Source organism: Delphinus delphis, chromosome 2, assembly GCF_949987515.2.
Source record: "Delphinus delphis chromosome 2, mDelDel1.2, whole genome shotgun sequence".
NCBI lineage: Eukaryota > Metazoa > Chordata > Mammalia > Artiodactyla > Delphinidae > Delphinus > Delphinus delphis.
The window spans coordinates 102,198,816-102,224,940 of NC_082684.1; the positions used below are offsets into that span (position 1 = coordinate 102,198,816).

General features: G+C 43.4%; 1 protein-coding gene across 4 annotated transcripts in view; it reads left to right on the forward strand.

Moving 5' to 3' along the window:
- Window positions 1-26,125, forward strand: part of ARNT2 (aryl hydrocarbon receptor nuclear translocator 2) — a 195,872-nt gene that overhangs the window by 101,085 nt on the left and 68,662 nt on the right. For all 4 annotated transcript variants that reach the window (XM_060005327.1, XM_060005330.1, XM_060005328.1 and 1 more), the window contains exons 6-8: window positions 5,325-5,427; window positions 8,202-8,267; window positions 8,610-8,695. In XM_060005327.1, the coding sequence (XP_059861310.1) occupies window positions 5,325-5,427; window positions 8,202-8,267; window positions 8,610-8,695 (255 nt within the window). The remainder of the gene's footprint in view (window positions 1-5,324; window positions 5,428-8,201; window positions 8,268-8,609; window positions 8,696-26,125) is intronic.

The following is a 26,125-nucleotide window of genomic DNA, read 5'->3' on the forward strand; positions in this document are numbered from 1 at the left end:
TGTTTTTTCATTTCCTCATGTTCCAGGGCTCATGTGCTTCGCAGCTGTGATTTATTTTCACAGCACACTCTGGAATTTGACAGACTTTCATGCTGGCCTGCTTCACAGCTGAAACCATTTGCCATTTGGTAGATGATGAAGCAAGTGACAAGTTCCACTAAAACAGCCCTAAAAAGAAGACGTCTGTGAGTGAGACAGACAGGTGTCAAACGCTGGCGGGCCTCCTCCGTGCGGGATGGTGCCAGAGCTCCCAGCAGACAGAGAGCCGGGCGACGGGCTTGAACTGGGGGTGCACCTCCTGCTTAAAGATGCGTGGCTCTGTGGTGGGCATGATGGTGACTACCGGCGTTCGGAGGGCTGCTCACCCCGCACCCTACAGGGCCCTGGTCCACGTGGGGAGCTGGGGAGCGAAGGCTGCAGTGTCCCAGCTGCTGCTGCAGGTGCTGGGGAAGGAGAGTTGACGCCCCTTCCGAAACCCTGCGTGCCGCCCCTGCTTCCTCCCCTCTGCTCGAAGCAGTGGGAGTCACTTGGGTGGGGGGGGCGGCCTTCTTCAAGGACCTTTCAATTTCAAGTGATAGAAACCATTCAACTACTTACTGCAAAGGTGTGGCTCTCTGACCACTTTCTCACTCTGACTTTATTTTGTTCCTAGCACGTATTTCCTCCCGACGCACTCTCTCCTCCTGTCTCCTCCCTTCCCTCCCGGTCTTTGGTTTTTGCCGTCTATTCACGTGCTGGAACAGAATGGCCTTTGCCTGGTTAGCTTTTTGTGCTTATATTGGTGCTTTACCTATTGTAGGTGTTTAATAAATATGTATTAAATGATGGCAAGATGACACCTTGGGTAGATTGTGACAATAAATAGGAGTTAGTCAGGCAAAGGGAAGGGAGGTCCCAAGGCAGCTGCAGGGAAGGCCCAGAGCTGAGAGGTGAGAGCAACCCCTGGGGACCCATGATGAGTCATTGTATGCCAGGGAGGGAGCTGAGCGGTGGTGAGTGACTGGTCAGCAGGAGGGGGTGACAGGTAGAGTGAGGTGAGCAAAGACCAGATCTTGGGGGACCTTTTAATGCCATGCGGCATGTGGCATGCGGGATCTTAGTACCCGATCAGAGATTGAACCCACGCCCCCCGCAGTGGAAGCGCAGCGTCTTAACCGCTGGACCGCCAGGAAAGTCCCTTTGGGGGACCTTTGATACTGGGCTGCAGGACTTGGATTTTATTGGGAATCCATCGTGGGGAGCATGAAGGGTTTTCAAGGAGGAGTGTGACAGGATCATTTGTTTGAAGTCTGCTGGGAAACTCACCCTTATTGCTCTCCTTCTGTGTGCAGGTCACTTGTGTATGTGTTGTATCACAATGATCCTGAAAGTAAGATCCTACTCCTCCATTTTGCAGGAGTAAAACTGTGGACTAGAGAAGCTAAGTGCTGGGGGTCACACAAGGCATAGAACCATTGTCATTTTTGTGTTTTAAGTAAAGACTCCTGGTAGCTGCGCAGAAGCCTGATTGAAGGGGGCAAGGCTGCTGCAGCATTCCATCCAGGGGAACAGCGATGGCAGATCTAAGTAGTAGCAATGCAGATGGACGTGCATAGACCAAGGTGTACAGGAGGGAGAGTTCACAGAACGTTAGTAATTGACCAGATGTTGGAGTGAGTTTTTCATACTCACTATTTAATAAGCAGTTATAGAGCACTTTCTATGAGCCATGCTTACTTTATAGCATTAACCCATTTAATCCTCGCAGCAACCACCCGAGCAAAGTGCTATTATTATCCTCGTTTTACAGACGAAGAAGCTGAAGCACAGAGATGTTAGGTAACTTGCCCAGGGTCACACAGTAAGTGAAGGAGGCAGGATTTAAAGCTAGGTCCACGCTCTTAGCTATTAGGTTTCTAGATGGAGCACCTGAGTAGTGGTAGTGCCAACGACCAAGGCAGGGAACTACGGAAAAGGCAGCTCTGGCTGCTTTGGACAGGAGGACGGATTTGGTTTTGGACCTGTGGAGTTTAAGGTCTCTGAGATGCCCAAGAGACAGCTGGACACAGAGGAGCTTCCCAGAGGTCTCGCTGGAGATGACATCTTGGTGTCATCGGCATGTAGGGCGTAGGAGAGCCAGAACATTACTAGAGGGTCCTGGGGAGAGTGAGAGAGAAAAGGACCAACCCTCCCACACCCCAGGAGTGCCAGGCTGGACTGAGGAGAAAGAGTCACCACAAGGGCTGAGAACCAGCAAAGGAGAAGCAGGAGAAAGTGGTGTCCCGGGGTAAGAATGTTCCAAGGAGGAGGGACTGGTCAAGGTCAGGGATGAAAGCAAGAGCGACTGAATAGTGTGTATTGAATGTGGCAACAAACAGGGACCCTGTGGTCTAGGCTGGAGCAGCCTTGTGAGCTGTAGAGAAGGCAGAGTGCAGGGGCCAAGCCATCAGGAGGAGCGGGGCGGGAGGCAGTGCACGTGGACAGGATGCTCTGACTGCGGGGGTTAGGGGGAGGATGGGAACTTCAGAAGTTGGGGGACAGGATGGGAACTTACAAGAAGGATTTTTTATTTGTTCCCACCCCACCCTGAGACACCGATGATGAAAGATACTTGATGATGTTTGAATACTGGAAGGAGCAGATGGTAGGGAGGGGAGGCGTTAGAAATAACTGGGTTGGAGGGCTCTGGCTGATGGAACAAAGCCCATTGTGGGTGGGGAGGCCGCACTGAGATTCAGCATTTCTTCCTCTGAGATGAGAGCACAGCGGGTGATGGGTGCAGATGCGTGTGTGTTTTAACGTAGGGGCAGGGAAACAAGGAGGTAACAACCCATTTATACTAGCATGTTACTTAATGCCAATTGTGTTGAAAAGTCCTCTTATGGATGGGTAAAAACAACTCAGTTCAACTAGCAAGCGTATACAGTCGAGCCTCCGTATCCATGCAGATTAGTTCCAGTACCCGCCACAGATACCAAAGTCCACGGATGCTCAGGTCTCTTATATAAAGCAGTGTAGTATTTGCATGTGGATCTTAGTTCCCTGACCAGGGATCGAACCCACATCTCCTGCATTGGAAGCGTGGGGTCCTAACCACTGGACTGCCAGGGAAGTCCCCCTCCTGTATACTTTAAATCATCTCTAGATTACTTGTAACACCTATATGTAATAACAATATAAATGCTATGTAAATAGTTAATTCAAGTTTCGCTTTTTGGAAATTTCTGGAATTTTTTCCCCCAATATTTCCCATCCATGGTTGGTTGAATCTGGGAATGCAGAACCCATGAAATACGGAGGGCTGATTGTACACTGAATCAGACACCATAAGTGGTGCTAGGACACAACATTTTAAACTTGATTCCTTTCTTCAAGGTACAGAGCTCAAGGTCAAGGAAAATGGACATGTCATTAAATCATTACGATACAATGTGGAAAGTGTTATAAATGTCTGTTTCTTCCACCAGACATGGTGGTAGACATGGTCTTGCACATATGTGCATCCCCTGAGCCTCACAAGATGCCTGTCTCATGAAAAGCATTTGATAAATACTGAAGGAAGGAATGAAGGAGGAAGGGAGGGAGAGAGGGAGGAAGGGAGAAGAAGGAAGAAAAGGACATGAAGCTCTGCCTGAAGAACTTAGAAAAAATTTCCCAGAGGTTGTGACATGTGAACTGGTGCTGAAGGATGAGTAGCAGTTCACCGGGATGACAGTTCATGTGGAACAGAGAGAGAATTTCTGGCAGAAAGGACCATATCTGCAAATGTGTGAGGGCACAAGGCACTTATAGATATGCCTGCCTGGTGAGTGCTTTGATGAGGCCACGGTCCAGAGCTGCTCTCTGTACTGCAGGGAAGCCTCTAACCACATATGGTTACTAAGCACCCGAAACGGGGCCAGTCGGAATTGAGATATGCTCTACATGTAAAATACACACCAATTTCAAAGACTTAGTATGAGAAAATGTGGAACATCCCATTAGTAATGTTTGCAGGGATTACATGTTGAAAGGATAATGTTTTGGATATATTATTAAAAGTAATTTTACCTGCTTCTTTTAACTTTTTAAAAATGCTCCTGCTAGAACATTTAAAATTACATAGATGGCTCTTAGTATGTTTCTCTTGGACAGGGTACCAGGAAGTGTAGGGGAAATGAGGTTGAGTGGCAGGCAGGGCTCAAATCATGGACTCTGGAAGGACCTCCTGTAAGCAATGCAGTTTTTAAAAAATTTTTATTTTATATTGGAGTTTAGTTGATTTACAATGTTGTGTTAGTTTCAGGTGTGCAGCGAAGTGATTCAGTTATACACATACATATATATATATATATATATTCTTTCTCAGATTCTTTTCCCGTATAGGTTATTACAAGAGTATTGAGTAGAGTCCCCTGTGCTATACACACTCCTATATATAAAATAGATAATCAACAGGGACCTACCATATAGCAATGCAGTTTTAAGCCAGGACGGGCACAGTCAGATGCGTGTTGTCTAGACAGCCGTCAGCTGTGTGAAAGATGGACTGAGGAGAGAGGATGCTGGGGGTTGGAAGTGAGTGAGTCCCCCTCGAGGAATGATGAGCCAGACGAGATGGACCGACTGAGTGTGCGGGAGGTGAGGGAGAGGAAGGTAAGATGACGTCTAGAATTCTGGCTTTAATTGCCGTTGGATGGAGAAGCTTTTGCGCGTATCTGGGGAGAAGTGGGTGATGCTGCCTTCGAGGTATACAGTCAGCTGCTGGTGGTTTAGATCTTGGTGCTGGAGTTGTAGACGTAGGGTCATTAGGATAGAGGTGATCATGAAAACCTCGGAGTGGATAAAATCGCACAGGGGATGCATAGAACAAGAAGAGAAGATGGCTGAGGTTGGAGCCCCTGGGAGATGAAGGGGCAGACACGAGGAGAGTGGAGAGTGCTTGTCAGAAGCCAAGGAGAGGGGGGATTTTTGAGAATCATTGTGCCGTTGAGTAAAGTTCTGCCAAGCAGTCAGATGAGTCAAAGAGAGAACGCGTTTTGGATTTAGCAATAAGAAAGTTGTTGGTGACCTTGGTGAATGCCGTTCCCATGAAGCAGTGGGGGAGAAAGCCGAATTGGAGGGACTGGTGGTGATGGAATTGAACAATGCAGAGGCAGCAAGTGTGGACCACTCTTTGAAGAAAACAAGGCATTTGACTTGTGTGGATTTCATTGCTTAAAGAATGTTGGGATTTCCAAGAAACAAACGACTTGCGATTTGTGTTGCCCCCTGTGTTTTCATTTGCAGAGCTCTCCCTGCACCTGCACCCCCCACCCCAATCAAAGGCAGAGACTTATGCAAATGTCCTTTTCTCTCTCTCTCAGGCCGGATCTTGGACCTGAAGACTGGGACGGTCAAGAAGGAAGGGCAGCAGTCATCCATGAGGATGTGCATGGGCTCCCGGAGGTCCTTCATCTGCAGGATGAGGTCTGTTTGGGGGAACAGTGGGCTGGGCTCTGATGGGGTTGCTCCCTTCTCACCTCCGCTGAGAGTCCTGATGGGCTGTAAGATCACACCTTCACTCTGGTGATGTCATCTGACTGCAGCATGTAAGCCTTCTCCTTCTTGGTCTGTCTCACCTGTAAATGGAGAAGATGAGTCGACAGTTGGACATATAGTTCAGGAATTCACGGGAGAGTTTGGGGCTGAAGCCATAGAGTCAGGGATTGACGACAGTGAGGTGTATCTAAAGCCCCGAGACCGCATGAGATCACCTGGGAAATGAGTGTTGCTAGAGAAGAGCTCTGAGCTCAGGCCACCCCTGCACCAGGGAGGCGAGGAAGAACCGGCAGAGACTGAGAAGGAGCGGCTGGGCAGATGGCAGGGAACAAGAGAGGGAGAAGGAAGTTTCCAGGAGGAAGGCGTGGTCCACTGCCAGATGCTGCTGCTGATTCCCAGATACGAGGACTGAGGATCCATCACTGGACCCCAGAGGGAGAAGCAGCGGCAGCTGGAACTGCAGGCAGGTGAGCGAGGCGGGCGTCCTCCTCTCCTCCAGGAAAGAAGTCGGTCCCCGCTGGCCCGGGCACGTGCTCTCCCAGGCTCTTCTTGAGCACTTTTCCCGACAAGGCCACCCAAGTCCACACCAATCCTGATTCAGCTCCAGCGCCTCCTGCCCTCTCCGACCTCCTCCCCGCCCCTGCCAAGCTTCCCGATGCTCCGATCTCAGGGCCGGGCACAGTGGAGCCACTCACTACCGTCACCTTCCTCCAGTGGTTTGCTTCTGGGACGGGGACTTACCACTTGAGCATCTGTTGGGAACTATGAAGTTACAGACAATCGATGTTTAAAATAAGTCTATATTTTCACTAATTCAAAGTCACCTTTTGAAGCAACTCTACTTCTTTTTTTTTTTTTTTTTTTGCGGTACGCGGGCCTCTCACTGTTGTGGCTTCGCCCATTGCGGAGCACAGGCTCCGGACGCGCAGGCTCAGCGGCCATGGCTCACGGGCCCAGCCGCTCCGTGGCATGTGGGACCCTCCCGGACCGGGGCACGAACCCGTGTCCCCTGCATCGGCAGGCGGACTCTCAACCACTGCGCCACGAGGGAAGCCCAAAAGCAACTCTACTTCTTAAACAAAAACTGTTAATCTACGGGCTAGGCCATCTCAGATCACAGGTTGCCTGTGTTGAGGGGAGACCTGCCTCTCTAACCTCTAGCTGAGTCCTGAGAACCGGCAGAGGACTTGAGTATGGCTGTCCTTTCCTCCCCGTCGGCTCCTCTCCAGGCTGAGCATTTGGAATGCTTCCAGAAGACACGGATGGCATATCCTTCACCGCCTGCCTCAGGTCATAAGGCGGTGTTGGAGTGACAATACACGAGCATCTCCTTGTGATTTAGCACTGAGTCTGCGCAGACTGCCTTCCCTCTGTTCAGCCTACAGGGGCAAGCTGGGGGGCTCGACTCACATGCGTTAGTGTCCACCCAGGGACAGAATGCCATCAGTTAATGTAGTCCAACACAGCAAGGGCTTTCCACAGTGCTTTGGCCCATCCTAGCTTGATGGACATTCAGTCTAGCACCAGCAATGTGAATTCTTAATTGCACCATCTAAGCAGTTGCCTTGTGAATGAATTTATTGGAAGCATCAAGTTCACCATTCCTGAGTAGCCTCCAGTGCCATTAGCACTGCCCTATCGACCAGATTCAGGCGGTCCGCTTCCTGCCCTGGTGCCTCTCAAGACATGCTCTAGGTAGCTCTTCCCAGTGCCAGACCCACACTACCTGGATTTACCTGTAAGGTGTGCAGCACTGCCATCTGCTGAGAGCATGGCCTTCGCCTCCAAATAAAGCAGCTTAGTTTCAGGAAGACACTGGGCATCCCCAGGCAGCAATGTCTTAGATTGACCTGCTGTGAAAATACGCTCGTGCTGGCAGCCATCCCAGGTCTCAGAGTGTATAACTGGACTCTTATCTTTGTTGTATTGAATACTGAGGCATCCAGGGCATTACCTGCTATGTAGCTGGGAAGTGGAAGCGCATGTAAAGAGTGGACGTCCTGAGAGCACAGGTCAGAGGTTGGCCACAGTGCAGGCTTTGGACATGCAGAGCCTGGATGCTGAGAGAGTTATGGAGAAGGCAGAAAAGGTGCTACCAGAGTGGGCAGTGGGACGCCTCACGTCCCCTGCCTCCCAGAGAAGGACCCCAGAAAGCCCTGATTCCAGACTCATCCCTCCCTGTCCCCACTCTGACCTTTGCCATCTGCAGGCCTGCAGCTGTCTGCTTATTCCTAGTGCCAGAACATTGCAGGGGAGGAGGCAGTTTCCATGCTGTGAAGCTAAAGCCTGAGAAGATGCTTCTGTTCATCAATTGGCAACATCTGTTTTGAGTTGATGCCTCTGCTCGGGCCTGAAGAGACACTGTTGCTGTCATCACCCTCTTCCCTTGTTTCCTGAAAGCCACCAAGTTACACTGAAATGATCTGCAGGACGGAGCATGGCCAGGATCCTCCTAGTGTCTTTCTGGATGTCGGCGGCTCCTGGGCTGGGCCCTGAGGCAATTTCCATGTGCAGTGCAGAATGGCTCTTGCCTTCAGTGACAATCAAAATTCATAGGCATGCAACCCTGCTTCTGCACTTTGGAAAGAACTTGGCTACAGGGTGCTCGCATTAGATAAGGCCCATATACTTGCCTGCAGCACTATGTGCTTTATAAACTTGCCTAGGTCTTCACTCACTCTAATATATTTATCAAATCTTAGGTGTGGAAATGCTCCTTTGGACCACCTTCCTCTAAACAGAATAACCACCATGAGGAAAAGGTTCAGGTCAGTAAGCCTTTCTGATGTATGTTTTGGGGCTGTGCTGGTAGATAGCTTAAATGCACTAAGCTAAGGAGTAGCCGGACTTGAAGACGGGGCTTAGCCTTGGAGAGCACCAAGAGACCCGCACATCAGGGTTGCAGTGGTTGAGATGAGAAAGGGAGTTGGGTGGATTTATTTTGCATATTCAGACCATGTAGGAGGAGGGAAAACAGGATGGTGGGAAGTCAAGTTTGAAAACCACAAGGCCAACAGGAGAACCCAGTAACTTAGATACCAAAAGAGTCATGGACATCCTTGCCTCACCCCCAGATGTCGAAAACAACCTCACAGAAGTTCTTTCTCTAGGAATGGCCTTGGCCCTGTGAAAGAAGGAGAAGCCCAGTATGCTGTGGTCCACTGCACAGGCTACATCAAGGCTTGGCCTCCAGCAGGTAAGCAGAACCTGCATATTCATTCCCAGGGGATCTCATGTTATTTCACCTCACCATGGTATCCTGTTAGAAATGCATTCTTTTTTCGTTTTTTTTAACATCTTTATTGGAGTATAATGGCTTTACAGTGTTGTGTTAGTTTCTGCTGTATAACAAAGTGAATCAGCTATATGCATACATATATTCCCACATCCCCTCCCTCTTGCATCTCCCTCCCACCCTCCTTATCCCGCCCCTCTACGTGGTCACAAAGGACCAAGCTGATCTCCCTGTGCCACGCGGCTGCTTCCCACTAGCTATCTATTTTACATTTGGTAGTGTATATATGTCAATGTTACTCTTTCACTTTGTCCCAGCTTACCCTTCCCCCACCCCATGTCCTCAAATCCATTCTCTACGTCTGTGTCTTTATTCCCGTCCTGCCCCTAGGTTCATCAGAACCATTTTTTTTTTTAGATTCCATATATGTGTGTTAGCATATGGTATTTGTTTTTCTCTTTCTGATTTACTTCACTCTGTATGACAGACTCTAGGTCCATCCACCTAACTACAAATAACTCAATTTTAACAATTTTCTTTATCCATTCATCTGTCGATGGACACTTAGGTTGCTTCCATGTCCTGGCTATTGTAAATAGTGCTGCAATGAACAATGTGGTACCTGACTCTTTTGGGGTTTTTTTTTTAAATGTTTATTTATTTATTTATTTGTTTTCTTATTAGTCATCCATTTTATACACATCAGTGTATATATGTCAATCCCAATCTCCCAATTCATCACACCACCACCACCACCCCCTGCCACTTTCCCCGCTTGGTGTCCATACGTTTTTTCTCTACTTCTGTGTCTCAATTTCTGCTCTGCAAACCGGTTCATCAGTTCCATTTTCTAGGTTTCACATATATGCGTTAATATACGATATTTCTTTTTCTCTTTCTGACTTACTTCACTCTGTATGACAGTCTCTAGATGCATCCACGTCTCTACAAATGACCCAATTTTGTTTCTTTTTATGGCTGAGTAATATTCCATTGTATATATGTACCACATCTTCTTTATCCATTCATCTGTCAATGGGCATTTAGGTTGCTTCCATGATCTGGCGATTGTAAATAGTGCTGCAATGAACATTGGGGTGCATGTGTGGTTTTGAATTCTAGTTTTCTCTGGGTATATGCCCAGTAGTGGGATTGCTGGGTCATATGGTAATTCTATTTTTAGTTCTTTAAGGAACCTCCATACTGTTCTCCATAGTGGCTGTATCAATTTACATTCCCACCAACAGTGCAAGAGGGTTCCCTTTTCTCCACACCCTCTCCAGCATTTATTGTTTGTAGATTTTTTGATGATGCTCATTCTGACCAGTGTGAGGTGATACCCCATTGTAGTTTTGATTTGCATTCCTCTAATGATTAGTAATGTTGAGCATCTTTTCATGTGTTTGTTGGCAATCTGTATACCTTCTTTGGAGAAATGTCTATTTAGATCTTCGGCCCATTTTTGGATTGGGCTGTTTTTTTGATACTGAGTTGCATAAGCTGCTTGTATATTTTGGAGATTAATCCTTTGTCAGTTGCTTCGTTTGCAAATATTTTCTACCATTCTGAGGGTTGTCTTTTCATCTTTTTATGGTTTCCTTTGCTGTGCAAAAGCTTTTAAGTTTCATTAAGCCCCATTTGTTTATTTTTGTTTTTATTTCCATTTCTCTAGGAGATGGCTCAAAAAGGATCTTGCTGTGATTTATGTCATAGAGTGTTCTGCCTTTGTTTTCCTCTAAGAGTTTGATAGTGTCTGGCCTTACATTTAGGTCTTTAATCCATTTTGAGTTTATTTTTGTGTATGGTGTTAGGAAATGTTCTAATTTCATTCTTTTACATGTAGCTATCCAGTTTTCCCAGCACCATTTATTGAAGAGGCTGTCTTTTCTCCATTGTATACTCTGGCCTCCTTTATCAAAGATAAGGTGACCATATGTGTGTGGGTTTATCTCTGGGCTTTCTATCCTGTTCCATTGATCTATATTTCTGTTTTTTTGCCAGTACCATACTGTCTTTATTACTGTAGCTTTGTAGTATAGTCTGAAGTCAGGGGGCCTGATTCCTCCAGCTCCGTTTTTCTTTCTCAAGATTGTTTTGGCTATTCAGGGTCTTTTGTGTTTCCATACACATTGTGCAATTTTTTGTTCTAGTTCTGTGAAAAATGCCAATGGTAGTTTGATAGGGATTGCATTGAATCTGTAGATTGCTTTGGATAGTAGAGTCATTTTCACAATGTTGATTCTTCCAATCCAAGAACATAGTATATCTCTCCATCTGCTTGTATCATCTTTAATTTCTTTCATCAGTGTCTTATAGTTTAATGCATAGAGGTCTTTTGTCTCCTTAGGTAGGTTTATTCCTAAGTATTTTATTCTTTTTGTTGCAGTGGTAAATTGGAGTGTTTCCTTAATTTCTCTTTCAGAGTTTTCATCATTAGTGTATAGGAATGCAAGAGATTTCTGTGTATTAATTCTGTATCCTGCTACTCTACCAAATTCATTGATTAGCTCTAGTAGTTTTTTGGTAGCATCTTTAGGACACTCTATGTATAGTATTGTGTCATCTGCAAACAGTGACAGTTTTACTTCTTTTCCAATTTGGATTCCTTTTATTTCTTTTTCTTCTCTGATTGCTGTGGCTAAAACTTCCAAATCTATGTTGAATAATAGTGGTGAGAGTGGGCAACCTTGTCTTGTTCCTGATCTTAGTCAGTTTTTCACCATTGAGAACGATGTTGGCTGTGAGTTTGTCATATATGGCCTTTATTATGTTGAGGTAGGTTCCCTCCATGCCTACTTTCTGGAGAGTTTTTAATCGTAAATGGGTGTTGAATTTGTCAAAAACTTTTTCTGCATCTATAGAGATTATCATATGGTTTTTATCCTTCAATTTGTTAATATGGTGTATCACATTGATTGATTTGCATATATTGAAGAATCCTTGCATTCCTGGGATAAACCCCACTTGATCATGGTGTATGATCCTTTTAATGTGCTGTTGGATTCTGTTTGCTAGTATTTTGCTGAAGATTTTTGCATTTATTTTCATCAGAGATATTGGCCTGTAGTTTTCTTTTTTTGTGACATCTTTGCCTGGTTTTGGTATCAGGGTGATGGTGGCCTTGTAGAATGAGTTTGGAAGTGTTGCTCCCTCTGCTATGTTTTGGAGGAGTTTGAGAAGGATAGATGTTAGCTCTTCTCTAAATGTTTGATAGAATTCACCACTGAAGCTATCTGGCCCTGGGCTTTTGTTTGTTGGAAGATTTTTAATCACAGTTTTAATTTCAGTGCTTGTGGTTGGTCTGTTTATATTTTCTCTTTCTTCCTGGTTCAGTCTCGGAAGGTTGTGCTTTTCTAAGAATTTGTGCATTTCTTCCAGGTTGTCCGTTTTATTGGCATATAGTTGCTTGTAGTAATCTCTCATGATCCTTTGTATTGCTGCAGTGTCAGTTGTTACTTCTCCTTTTTCATTTCTAATTCTGTTGATTTGAGTCTTCTCCCTTTTTGTCTTGATGAATCTGGCTAATGGTTTATCAATTTTGTTTATCTTCTCAAAGAACCAGCTTTTAGTTTTATTGATCTTTGCTATTGTTTCTTTCATTCCTTTTTTATTTATTTCTGATCTGATTTTTATGATTTCTTAACTTCTGCTAACTTTGGGTTTTTTTTGTTCTTCTTTCTCTAATTGTTTTAGGTGTAAGTTTAGGTTGTTTATTTGAGATTTTTCTTGTTTCTTGAAGTAGGATTGTATTGCTATAAACTTCCCTCTTAGAACTGCTTTTGCTGCATCCCATAGGTTTTGGGTCGTCATGTTTTTGTTGTCATTTGTTTCTAGGTATTTTTTTATTTCCTCTTTGATTTCTTCAGTGATCTCTTGGTTATTTAGTAGGGTATTGTTTAACCTCCATGTGTTTGTTTTTTTTACAGTTTTTTTCCTGTAATTGATATCTAGTCTCATAGTGTTGTGGTTGGAAAAGATACTTGATACGATTTCAATTTTCTTAAATTTACCAAGGCTTGATTTGTGACCCAAGATATGGTCTATCCTGGAGAATGTTCCATGAGCACTTGAGAAGAAAGTGTATTCTGTTGTTTTTGGATGGAATGTCCCATAAATATCAATTAAGTCCATCTTTTTAATGTATCATTTAAAGCTTGTGTTTCCTTATTTATTTTCATTTTGGATGATCTGTCCGTTGCTGAAAGTGGGGTGTTAAAGTCCCCTACTATGAATGTGTTACTGTCGATTTCCCCTTTTATGGCTGTTAGCATTTGCCTTATGTATTGAGGTGCTCCTACGTTGGGTGCGTAAATATTTACAATTGTTATATCTTCTGGTTGGATTGATCCCTTGACCATTATGTAGTATCCTTCTTTGGCTCTTGTAATAGTCTATTTTAAAGGCTATTTTGTCTGATATGAGAATTGCTACTCCAGCTTTCTTTTGATTTCCATTTGCATGGAATATCTTTTTCCATTCCCTCACTTTCAGTCTGTATGTATCCCTAGGTCTGAAGTGGGTCTCTTGTAGACAGCATATGTATGGGTCTTGTTTTCATATCCATTCAGCCAGTCTGTATCTTTTGGTTGGATCATTTCATCCAATTACATTTAAGGTAATTATCGATATGTATGTTCCTATTACCATTTTCTTGATTGTTTTGGGTTTGTTATTATAGGTCTTTTCCTTCTCTTGTGTTTTCTGCCTAGAAAAGTTCCTTTAGCATTTGTTGGTGGTGCTGAATTCTCTTAGCTTTTGCTTATCTGTAAAGGTTTTAATTTCTCCGTCGAATCTGAATGAGATCCTTGCTGGGTAGAGTAATCCTGGTTGTAGGTTTTTCCCTTTCATCATTTTAAATATGTCCTGCCATTCCCTTCTGGCTTGCAGAGTTTCTGCTGAAAGATCACCTGTTAACCTTATGGGGATTCCCTTGTATGTTATTTGTTGCTTTTCCCTTGCTGCTTTCAATATTTTTTCTTTGTATTTAATTTTTGATAGTTTGATTAATATATGTCTCAGCATGTTTCTCTTTGGATTTATCCTGTATGGTACTCTCTGTGCTTCCTGGACTTGATTGATTATTTCCTTTCCCATGTTAGGGAAGTTTTCAACTACAATCTCTTCAAATATTTTCTCAGACCTTTTCTTTTTCTCTTCTTCTGAGAACCCTATAATTTGAATGTTGGTGCATTTAATGTTGTCCCAGAGGTCTCTGAGACTGTCCTCAATTCTTTTCATTCTTTTTTCTTTATTCTGCTCCCTAGCAGTTATTTCCACCATTTTATCTTCCAGCTCACTTCTCCATTCTTCTGCCTGTTATTCTGTTATTGATTCCTTCTAGAGTATTTTTAATTTCAGTAATTGTGTTGTTCATCACTGTTTGCGCTTTAGTTCGTCTAGATCCTTGTTAAATGTTTCTTATATTTTCTCCATTCTGTTTCCAAGATTTTGGATCATCTTTACTAACATTACTCTGAATTATTTTTCAGGTAGTTTGCCTATTTCATCTTCATTTATTTGGTCTTGTAGGTTTTTACCTTGCTCCTTTGTCTGTAACGAATGTTTTTGTCATTTCATTTTTTTTTTTAATGGGTGGTTCTGTATTCCTGTCTTACTTGTTTTTTGGCCTGAAATGTCCAGCACTCAAGTTTGCAGTCAGTTGGATAGAGCTGGGTCTTGGTGCTGAGATGAGGACCTCCAGGAGGCCTCACTCCGATTGATATTCCCTGGGTCTGAGGTTCTCTGTTAGTCCAGTGGTTTGGACGCAGAGCTCCCACCACAGGAGCTCGGGCCCAACCTCCAGCCTGGGAACCAAGATCCCGCAAGCCAGTCGCTGGGGTTCCCTCCATCGCCTTAGGTGTCCGTGGTCCCCCATTGGTACCTGGTAGGTGCCCTAGTTGTGAGGAGATGCGAATTACGCGTCCTCCTAGTATGCCATCTTGACTTCACCAGAAATGCATTCTTAAAGAAAGAGACAGGAAGATAGTCTTATTTTCCTTTGTAGTTAGAACATAGTGATCTTTGTAACCGAAAAAAAAAGTCCTGCTACTTGAAACAAAGGTTTCTAAAAAGAGCAATCCTGCGAAGGTGGTGGGAGCCTCACAAATCCTTTCTATGATCTGTCACCCAGAGCACTCTGTAAAGTCAGAGTGACATTTGAAACGATAATTGTATTCAAGTCGTTAGAGAAATGCAAATCAAAACCACAATGAAATACCTATTACGCTCACTAGGATGGTTCAAATAGACAGACAATAACACGTGTTGGTAAGGATTTGGAGCAACTAGAACCCTCACACTTTGCAGTGGGGATGTAAAATGGTGCAGCTGCTTTGGAAAACAGTCTGGCAGTTCCTCAAAAGGTTAAACACAGAGTTGCCATATGACTCAGCGATTTCACTCCTAGGTGTGTATATATATATATATATATATATATATATATATATATATATATATATATATATATGTTCAAGAGAATTGAAAGCATACGTTCGCAAAGAAAATTGTACCTGAATGTTCATCGCAGTATTATTCATAGTGACCAAAATGTGGAAACAAATCACATGTGTACATCAGTGGGTAAATAAAAAGTGGTATATCCATATGATGAAATAGTATTCAGCAATAAAAAGCAATGCAGTAGTGATTCATGCTATAATATGGGCAAACCTTGAAAACATCATGCCGAGTGAAAGAAGTTAGACGCAAAAGGCCACTCATGATTCCACTTATGTGAAATATCTGGAATAGGCAAATCCATTGAAACAAAAAGTAGATTTATGGTTTCTGGGTTTCTCCAGGTGGAGAAAAATTGGGAGTGACTGCTAATAGATATAGTGTTTCTTTTCAAGGTGACAAAAATGTTCTAAATTTAGATAGTAGCAATAGCTGCGCAACTCTGCAAATCTAAAAACCACTGAATTGTATACTTTAAGATGGCACATCTTACGGTATGTGAATTATATCTCAATAAATCTGTTGCTAAAAGAATATATACAACGTTAAACCATTTGTGGACACTTTATGGCCCCCAGAGTAGTCTGGCTCAGTGAATGTTCCATGTCAGCTTGAGTACAACGTGTATTTCGCTATTGTTAAATGGAGTATTCTTTAAATGTCAATTAGATCAGGTTGATTGATAGTGCTGTTGAGGACAGCTATATCCTTATGGATTAGTCACCTGCTTGATAGATCAATTACTGGAAGAAGGGTGTTTAAGTCTCCAACTATAATAGTGGCTCGGCCTATTTCTCCTTGCAGTTTCCTGTTTTTGCCTCACATATCTTGACGTTTTGTTGTTTGGCTCGTACGGGTTATGGGTTTTTATGTCTTCTTAAAGAAATGACCCCTTTGTCATGTAGTGCCCTTCTTTATCCCTGATAATTTTCCTTGCTCTGAATTCTGCTCTGTCTGAAATTAACATAGCTACTCTAGCTTTCTTTGGATTAGTGTTAACATGGTATATCTTTCTTATCCTTTAACTTTTGAACTTTGTCTTTATATTTAAAGCGAGTTTCTTACAGACAACCTATAGTTGGGTCTAGTGTTTTTAATCCATTCTAACAATCTTTTATTTGGTGTATTTAAACCATTCACATTTAATGTGGTTATTGATATAGTTTGATTCATACCTAACATGTTTTTTTAAATTTAGCTCAATGTTTACTTTTTTTATTTTTTTATTTTTTATTGGAGTATAATTGCTTTACAATGTTGTGTTAGTTTCTGCTGTACAATGAAGTGAATCAGCTATATGTATACCTATATCCCCTCCCTCTTGGACCTCCCTCCCACCCGCCCCCCAATCCACCCATCTAGGTTGTCACAGAGCACTGAGCTGAGAGTGAAGTAAGCCAGAAAGAGACAAACAAATATCGGATATTAATGCATATATGTGGAATCTAGAAAAATACCTAGCATGTTTTTGATTCATTGTATTTGTTCTTTGTTTCTTCTTTTTCTCCCTGCTCTTTCACCTTCCCTAGTTTTCATTGAGCATTTTATTTATTTATTTTTCAGTCCAGCTGGTGTTGACTTTATATCTGATTCAAACATTTTATGATCAAACTGTCTAATTCTAAAACATGCCAGTTCAATACCTCATTTGCATGCTGTGAGCTCCTTTTTTTAGGGCTTTTTTTTTCTTTTCTTTTAAAGAGGCAGCCTTTATTTTAAGGATTTTTACATTGAAGAATTCAAAAACTGGTAGGTTTTTGGAACTTATTGATCTGTATTTAAAAGGAACTGTTGACAAAGATTCACCAGAAATAATCTAAACAAGCAGGAAAGTACAGTTACTACTACTGAAACCTACTAAAATAATTCCAGGACATACGGTTTATCCGACATCATTGAGCATTTTATATGATTTCATTTTCTCTTCTCTCTTGGCATATCAATTATATTTCTTTAAAATTATCTTTATTGTTTGCCCCAAGTTTGAAATATACATTTACAACTAATATAAATCCACTTTTAAATAATATCATACCACTTCATGGGCAGTGCAAGTACCTTATAGCTAAGTGTCCTTCCTTCCTCCTTCCCATGTCTTCATGTTGCCTGCATTCACTTCACTTATCCATAGGCTGTCATTGCCCAATACAGTTGACCCTTGAACAACGTGGATTTGAACTGCGTGGATCCACTTATAAGTGGATTTTTTTCAGCAAATACATATATGTACTGTAAATGTATTTTCTTTTTCCTTATGACTCCTGGTAACATTTTCTTTTCTCTAGCTTACTTTATTGTAAAGATACAATATATAATACATATATCATACAAAATATGTTAATTGACTGTTTATGTTATCAGTAAGGCTCCTGTCAACAGTAGGCTATTAGTAGTTAAGTTCTGGGGAAGCCAAAAGTTATACATGGATTTTCAACTAGGTGGGGTGTCAGCATCCCTAGCCCCCATGTTGTTCAAGGGTCAACTGTACACTGTTACTGTTATTATTTTGAACAAACAAGTCTATTAGCTCAATTGAGAATAATAAAAATAAAATATTTTATTTTACCTTAATTTATTCCTTCTCTGATGCTCTTCCTTTCTTTGTGTAGATCTGAGTTTCTGAACTATATCATTTCCTTCTTCATGAAGAACTTCTTTTAACATTTCTTGCAGGACAGTTCTGCTGGTGATGAATTCTCACCATTTTTGTTTTTCATAGAAAGTCATTATTTCTCCTTCACACTTGAAGGATAATTTCACTGGATATAGAATTTTAGGTTGGTGGTTATTTTCTTTCCACACTTTAAATATTCACTTCATTTTCTTCCTGTTTGCATGGTTTCTGATGAGAAGTCCACATAATTCTTATCCTTGTTTTTCTATATGTAGTGTGGGACTTTTTTTCTGGCTTCTTTCAAGATTTTTCTCTTTGTTTTTGGTTTTCTGCAGTTTGAATATGATAGTGTAGTTTGCTTAGTCTTTTTTGTGGTTTTTTTTTTCATTATTTGTACTGGTTGGTATTTTCTGAGCTTCTTGGGCCTGTGGTTTGGGGTCTGTCATTAATTTTGGAAAATTCTTAGACATTATATCTTCAAATATTTCCTTTGTTCCATTCTCTTTCTTCTCCTTTTGGTATTCTAATTACATGTATATGTTTTGAAATTGGACTACAGTTTAGGGGTATTCTGTTCTGGGTTTTTTTATTCTTTTTTCTCTTTACATTTCAGTTTTGGAAATTTCAATTGACACATCTTCAAGCTCACTGATTCTCTCCTTGGCTATGTCCAGTCTACTGATGAGTCTTTCAAAGGCATTCATTTCTGTTACAGTGGTTTTTTTTTTTCCTAGCATTTCCCTTCGATTCTTTCTTAGAGTTTCCATCTCTCTGCTTACATGACCCAACTGTTCTTGTTGTTGTCTACATCTTCCATTAACACTTTGAATATATTAATCATAGTTATTTTAAATTCTCAGGCTAGTAATTTCAAAATCCATGTTGTATCTGAGTCTGGTTCTGGTGTTTAGTTGTCTCTTCAGGCTGTGAGGGTTTTTTTTTGCTTTTTAGCATACCTTGTAAATCTTTGTTGATATCCAGACATGATGCATTAGGTAATAGGAACTGAGGTAATTAGGCCTTTAGTGTGAGGTTTTATGTTAATCTTGTGATGAGTTGGCAGTGTTTAATGTTTGAGACATATGTATATAAATATCTACAGATATATAGATATATCAGTTTTATTTATATTTATATCTTATTTGTATATGTTTTTCTACTTAGACCATAATGCACAACATTGTCAAGCCGTTGTTTGCCTAAAGGCTGGACTCGAGGACAGGGACTCAGAAGGCGCCAGTCCCTTTACAAGTGTCCAGAGCCTGGACCTCAGCTTTGTAGATCCACTGTCAAGACAGTGCTGTCAAACTGATCAGATGCATGTTCTCAGCAAGAGTTCTCCGAAGCTGACATGTTAGTCAGGTGCGATTCTGTGATGCCCTGGGGTTTCCTCGCCACTGGCATGGATGCCCATGTCCATTGTCCAGGGCATCTATGAGGTTTGGCAGTACTTGAGACAACAGATTTGTACTGGAAGGTTGTCCAATGAGAAGCAAATAAGAACAAAGGGATGTGGGCAGCCTGGAGAGAGATTTCCAGCAGGGACTCAGTTCACCGAGCACAGGAGATGGCCTCATATGTGCAATTTGCTGAGCAAGGCTCTCGGGCACCAGACACAGCCCATCCCTCAGGGAGCGTGAAGATGTGTTAGTGGGGGACCAGCACGTGCACAGGTGACTCCAGGAGAGAGTGGGCAGGTAGTCAGCCCTGGGACAGAGGAAAGGTCCCTAACTGTCCCGGGGTCAGGAGAGGCTTCCTGGGCTCCTGAGACCCATTACATAGACGCCCCAGTCCTGCCAAATGCAGCGTCTCGGGACAAGCGGGCCATCTCCTTCTTGATGCTTTCCTCATTTGAACTCATCATGCTCATCATACCAGGCAATTCCTCTTCCTTTTTCTGGCGTCAAAGTGCTTTTTTCTACCACTTCATTTGAGCGCCAGGCCTACACATCACAGGAAATGCCACCATCGTGGTCAAACTAACCCACAGTATCCTTGTGGATGAGCAGGAGAAAGGAGGCTGATGCCCAAGGTGTAGGCAGGTGACTGCATCCGGAGAGTCTAGCAAGAGGATTTGGGGCATGCTTTTCTGGAGTCGCGTGGAGTTCTGTACCCGAGGGTGCTGGAGGGTACAGGGTCACAGGGGCAGGAGGATTTGTTATGCATTTTCTCCAACGACCGCCCTTGAAACTTTGCCACAGGAAAAACGGTTGAAGGAACCAGAAGTGTTTATCTTGGAGAAAGTGAGACATGACTTTTGTCTTCAAGTATTTAAGGGGCTGTCATATGAAGGAGGAATTAAACTTACTTAGGATAGTTCCAGAAAGCACAAGGCAGATGTTAACTTAATAGGGAGATACGAGCAAAAGCTATGAACAGGGTGTTAAATACATATACAAATATGAATACATACACACACTAAGCATCTGGAAAGAATTCAGCCTCCTGTTAATCAGAACCGCAAGTTAAAATAATTTTATACCATCTCCTCTTACCTATCAAATAGCAAACAATTAAAAAGACAAAGCACACAGTATTGGTAAGGGTTAGAAAAATGGACACTTTTATGTTCTGCTGATGGGAATATAAATCAGTACAAACCTTCTGTAGAATAACTTGCGAGTACACATTAAATGCCTTAAAATGCGCCTTCCTTAATATACAGGAATTGTACTTCTAAGACGTTATTTTAGGGAATTGATCAGAGATGTGTGTGTGTTGTATAGTTAAACATTATTTATAATTGTGAAAACCTTGAATTATTCTAAATTTCAAATTCTAAAATTCTAAATATCTAAATTTAAATAATAAAGAATTGGCTGAAAATAGCATGAAACATCTACATGATAGGCTACTGGACAACCATTAAACAGGCATGCTTTCAAAAGATATTTAAGAATGAAGCAAAGTGCCAAGAAGTGTTACAAAGAAAGACAGGTCATGCAACATAAACATCATGGTCCCAATTTTATTTTTAAATTATAAATGAATAGTGTATCTATGCATTGAAAAATTGTACATAGAATATTAATCATTGTTATTTCTGTGTAGTAGATTATTGGTTACTTTTTCTTCTCTATTCAGTCTTACGTTTTCCAAAATTTTACCTGACTTTCATAATCAGAGAAAATGACATTTTTAGGAAATCAAGCTGAATTTTCTAAACAGCATTTCAGACAATTGGATTGAGTGGTTTGCACTGAATTCAGAAATTGTGTCATTTTGTTTGTTTTTTGGTTTGCTTTTGTTGTTGTATTTAGTTGTTGTGTTTCTATAAAGATAGAGGTTCTAGAAAGTAAAGTTGTATCCACACGTGATGATTATATCATGCCTCCAGGGTCCTGAGCTGACGTACCTTGTTCCATGGCTGTTAATACTCTGTTTGTTGATTGATAACTCCATGCTTTACACATATAACCCACTATCTTGCACTTACATTTAGATCTCTTAAGACCAAGTGCATGCTTCATTTTCTCAAGCGGTGCTTAGCACGTAGAATGTATTTCACACAGACTGGATGGATGGATGGATGGATGGATGAAAGGAAGGAAGGAAAGAGTCTTGCCTAGACAAAAGAAATAGTTGACTTAAGGGAATGGGTATTTGAAAGAATTTCTTGCCAGAATTTTCAAAGATATTTATAGAATCCACTTTGCCAGAAATCTTTTGAGAGGGTACAGATAGTCATCTGGCCTAGATGAGGTGACTGAAATGAGGTCATTGGCATGCTTGCCCTATAATAACGTCATGAAACTGGAGCATTGGAGCAGCAACTCACTGGATGCTTGAACGATGCCTCATAAATGTCCACGAGGAACGCTGTCCCTGCTTGTTCATGGGCTTAAGCTCCTTAATTATAAACAATGACTTCGTTAGGAAGTATGAAGATTCCTGAGCACCCAAGTTGTGAACAATATCTACAGGCCATCTTGGAAATCTCTAAAGGTGAGCAGAAGCAGTAGACTTTGTGCAGCCAACAAGGGCCTCATAAGTAATTCTTTGACAACCCACTCGCAACACGTGTGCTTATTTCTGAACCGGTGAGTCCTGCACTCGAGGTTTTGCCTGGTGCCTGTGACTCCACGGTAAACATAAACATTGCAAAAAATTCTGCTGTATTCCAGAAGCCCTTTCTATTACACAATGGCCTTCCCAGGGCCTCACATCAGCTTATACTACGTAGGTTTCACTTAAACTGTTTGGGGTATGACTAAAGAAAAAACAGAGTTCCACAGTTGCTTTGTCTAACCCTCCAGTCTCAAGAACAAACGCTGTGTTCAAGATAGTAAAGAAGGCATCACCATAGGTGCAGAAGAAAGCACCCACGATGGCTTGCAGTTTACATTTTGTTTATTTTTATTTATTTATTTTTTTTGCGGTACGCGGGCCTCTCACTGCTGTGGCCTCTCCCGCCGCGGAGCACAGGCTCCGGATGCGCAGGCCCAGCGGCCATGGCTCACGGGCCCAGCCGCTCCGCGGCATGTGGGATCCTCCCGGACCGGGGCACGAACCCGTGTCCCCTGCATCGGCAGGCGGACTCTCAACCACTGCGCCACCAGGGAAGCCCGCATTTTACATTTTGTGAGGTATGTTCAGAGTCCAAGGGAAACTTTGAAATTCTGAAGATGTGAATTGTCTCCACCCCCCTGTCACTGCCCTGGCACCTTGCATTTTGAAGACTGGAATCCAGCTTTGAGCCACAAGCCATTTCTGTAACAGAGGCCTCCTTTCCAGTAACCATCATCTGACGTGCTTGGTTCATCACCGAGTCATCCACGGAAAATCTCTGATTAATTGGCAGTGTGTCTGCACAGGAGAGCCAAGGTCTGCCCGGGTGGAGGGAGTGCCTGACCAAGATCTGGTTACCTCCCCTTGGGACCATCCTGGTCAGCAAGAGGCTCGGTTCTCGGTGGCCTCGTGTGCTTTTTCATCAGTGAGGCTGGCGCTCTACTGCGTTGTGCCGCTAGACTTTCAGTAAGCCTCGGCCGCAGCATGCCAGAGGCCTGAAGTTGTTTTGGGGTTTTAGCTAGAATCTGCAGTGGTCAGGCCTACGGTGTCACTTTACCAGACACCTCAGCCCTGCCACGAGCTCATCGACAGCAGCCCTGCCCTTCTTGCGGTTTGCTTGTTGAACATAGTGTGTTTGGTTTTTTCCTTCATCTGAAAATCTTCAAAAGCTGCTTGTCTGTATTGAAGACATCCACCCACGAGGCAAAGCCTGGATCCCTGCTCTCTCCAACCCTCAGCCAGTTCTGTCCTGCCCAGGTTGCATGTGCACATCAGGACTCAGTCTCCTGCTCATGATCTCGTTCTGATGTCCTGGGGAGACATCAGAGCCATGAACTTAGCTTGTGAGATGGAGAAAAGCGGTTGGCCACATCTCCCCTCCTCCTCGTTCTTAGGCAGGGCACAAGCCACCCTTCCATTTCCTTCAGTGAATACTTTCTGATCACCTGCCATGGGCCAGGTACTTTACTAGGTCCTGGGGCTCCTAGGGTGAGTCTGACGTAGTAAGCCCTTAAGGAGCTCACAGTGCAGTGGAGGAGACAGGTAGGCTTGCAGGTCATTGCAAAGCCCTGGATCAAGGGTCATAACAGAGGTATTCATAGGGGAAAGCGTGTAGGAGGTAGATTCCATCTGCTGGGAATGTCAAGGTTGGCTTCTCACTCCTACACGCTATGGCCAAGCCTCACTGAAAGTCTAATAGGCAGAGAGTAACCTTTGAGCTGAAACATAAACATAAGGGAGAGATGGGAGTTTGCTAGTTGAAGAAGTGCTTTACAGGCACAGAGAGTGGTATGGATAGGGCAGAGGAGGTACACCGATGATCGCAGTTTCCATCTGTGAGAGCCCACTCTGTGCGGGTGCTGTGCAAAGTACTTTATGCACTTCGTGCCTCAGTGTTCACGACAACCCTAATGAGGTCCAGGCATTGTTATCTCCATTCTGCAGAGGAGATGCCGGAGGATTAGCATAGCGACTTAATCAGCCCAGTTCACACAGTAAGTAGCAGAGGTGGGTCGTGGCTCTAGGCCTTCCTGATACTCTGAGGTGGGAGAGAGATGCTGTCTTGGGAGCTGTGTATAATTCACTGGCTGGTATGGAGGATGGCTGGACAGATGGGTAGAGTCAGATCCTGGGGGCGAGGCCTTCTGTGCTAAGCCTGGGAGTCTGGACCCTTCTCTGCTCTCTATGGAGAGTCACTGAAAGCCACTGAAGGTTTTAAAGATCATTCTAGAAGTTGGAATGAAGTGAGAGGAGGGGAGGGACACACCTGATGGCAGGGGGGCCCAGAGAGGACTAACCCAGGGAGAAATTGTGAGGCCTGAATGAAGGCAGTGGCTGTGCAGATGGAGAGGCACGTGGAGAGTGTACGGACAGGGGGAAAGTGTGAGCTGATGCGGAAAAGCAGGCCGCAGGCTGGGGCCGTGCTCGGCACATGGCTGGTGGGTGGTGAGGCTGGGATTCGGTCCCAAGGAGACCGACTCCAGGGACTTCCCTGGCGGTCCAGTGGTTAGGACTCTGCGTTTCCAGCACAGGGTGTGCGGGTTTGATCCCTGGTCGGGGAACTAGGGTCCTGCATGCCGCACAGCACGGCAAAAAAAACTTCTAAAAATAAATAAAAACCAAACCAGGGAGGCCAACTCCAGAGTCTGTGTGTTTAAGAATTACACTAGATTGCCTCCCCCACCCCAGCCAACTAACGTGGAAATAATCTGGGCTTTAGATCCGTAATTTAGATTTTAGATATATGGTCCTTATTATTTTACATTATCTATCTTTCAAGAAATAGGTTTGCCATTTGCAGTAAAGTCTGGGACTATGTTACCAACAATTAATCAGCCTCCCTGGTTTCCTCACTCCCCTCTCCTGGCTTCTTGACCGTGCTCCCTCCATATTTTGTGTCAGTGCCAGGATGAGCCTTGAAATAATTTCTTCAAGATGGGTGAGTGGGTGCTACATTTCACAGTTCCTTGGACGTGTGAGAAGTTCCTCCTGTTGCTCTTTTATGGCTCTATGAAGGCTTCGTGGGCCACGGGATTCTCCGTCAGAACCCGGGGACAATGCTCTGTCATCTTCAGACGTCAGCGCTGTAGAGAGGTCTGAGGCCAGCCTGTAGTTCTCTTTTCTCCATAGGCTGTTATTCTTTTCTCCCACTATGACCCTTGTAGTTTGTTTTGAGTTTACCCTTGGAATTCAAGACTTTCACTTAGATATGTCTAGCGTAGATCTGTTTTCATGAATTTTATTTGGAGTTGGATGGGCCCTTAGAGTTTTCACACTTAAGCCTTTCCTCACCAGGGGGAAATCTGTCTGGATCTTTCCAAGTTGCCGCGGCTTCTCAGCCCGCTCTACTCACACCCAGAAGTTCCATATCCGTTTCCTAGATCTGTTCTCCCTACCACTTGAGAGTTTTGCTCATCGTATTAATTTCTTTATCCTTCTGTTCTAAATTCTTGGAGAATTTCTCAGCCCCAGTCTTCTATTCATGATTCCCATTGAATATTTTAATAATTTGGCCATTACACTTTTCATCTGAACTCAATCCTTGCTGAATAAAGGCTGTGCCTTTTTCATAAGCATTATGTCCTCTTGAGTCACACTGAGTAGCTGAATTTAGATTTTTCCTCTCCTTTTTTTTATTTTTTTTAATAAAAAAGTCTTTTCTTTAGTGGGAACAGTTGCTCTGATTCTTCAACTCAGTCTTCTCTTGTCCACTTGCTTGTGATTTTTTTCCACGTGGCTCCCCTTAGCGAGGTCGCCGTGTGGGCGTCCATCATCGAGTGTTGAGCACGGTTCCATCATTGGTCATGTGGATTCTAGTGAGAGCTCTCAGGCCCTGACAAGGGCAGAAGAGGAACGTTTAGCTTTACTGTTACCTGACGAGGAATTCAGTTTTCTGTAGCTGAGGGCCAGTGGTGGGGCGAGGTGACCAAAGTCACAAGCAACCCTGATGGGACACACTGGCATTCTGCCGCCGTGCTGTCTCCTGGGAGGCGTGAGGTCAAGATTGGCTCTCCCTGGAGACTTGGCCCGTTCTGTGCCACTGTCGAGCCGAAGCAGCTCTAAGCTTGTAGGTTAGTCCTGCTGGGGGCCCTTCCACACACTCCCTATTCCTTCATGTGCAGGGAATCATAGCTTACTCAGTTCTTCCCTCAGTCCCATGTTGCCCAAACAATACCTCAACAGTTTCTCCCAATTGCTGGTCTTTTAAGGTAATCCTCCCTGGTTTCTGGTACTGACATATCCTTCTCCTATCTCAGACTCTGGTCATTTCCACAGTAATTTGGGAGGGACAGGTAGCTACTCAAGTGATCTCA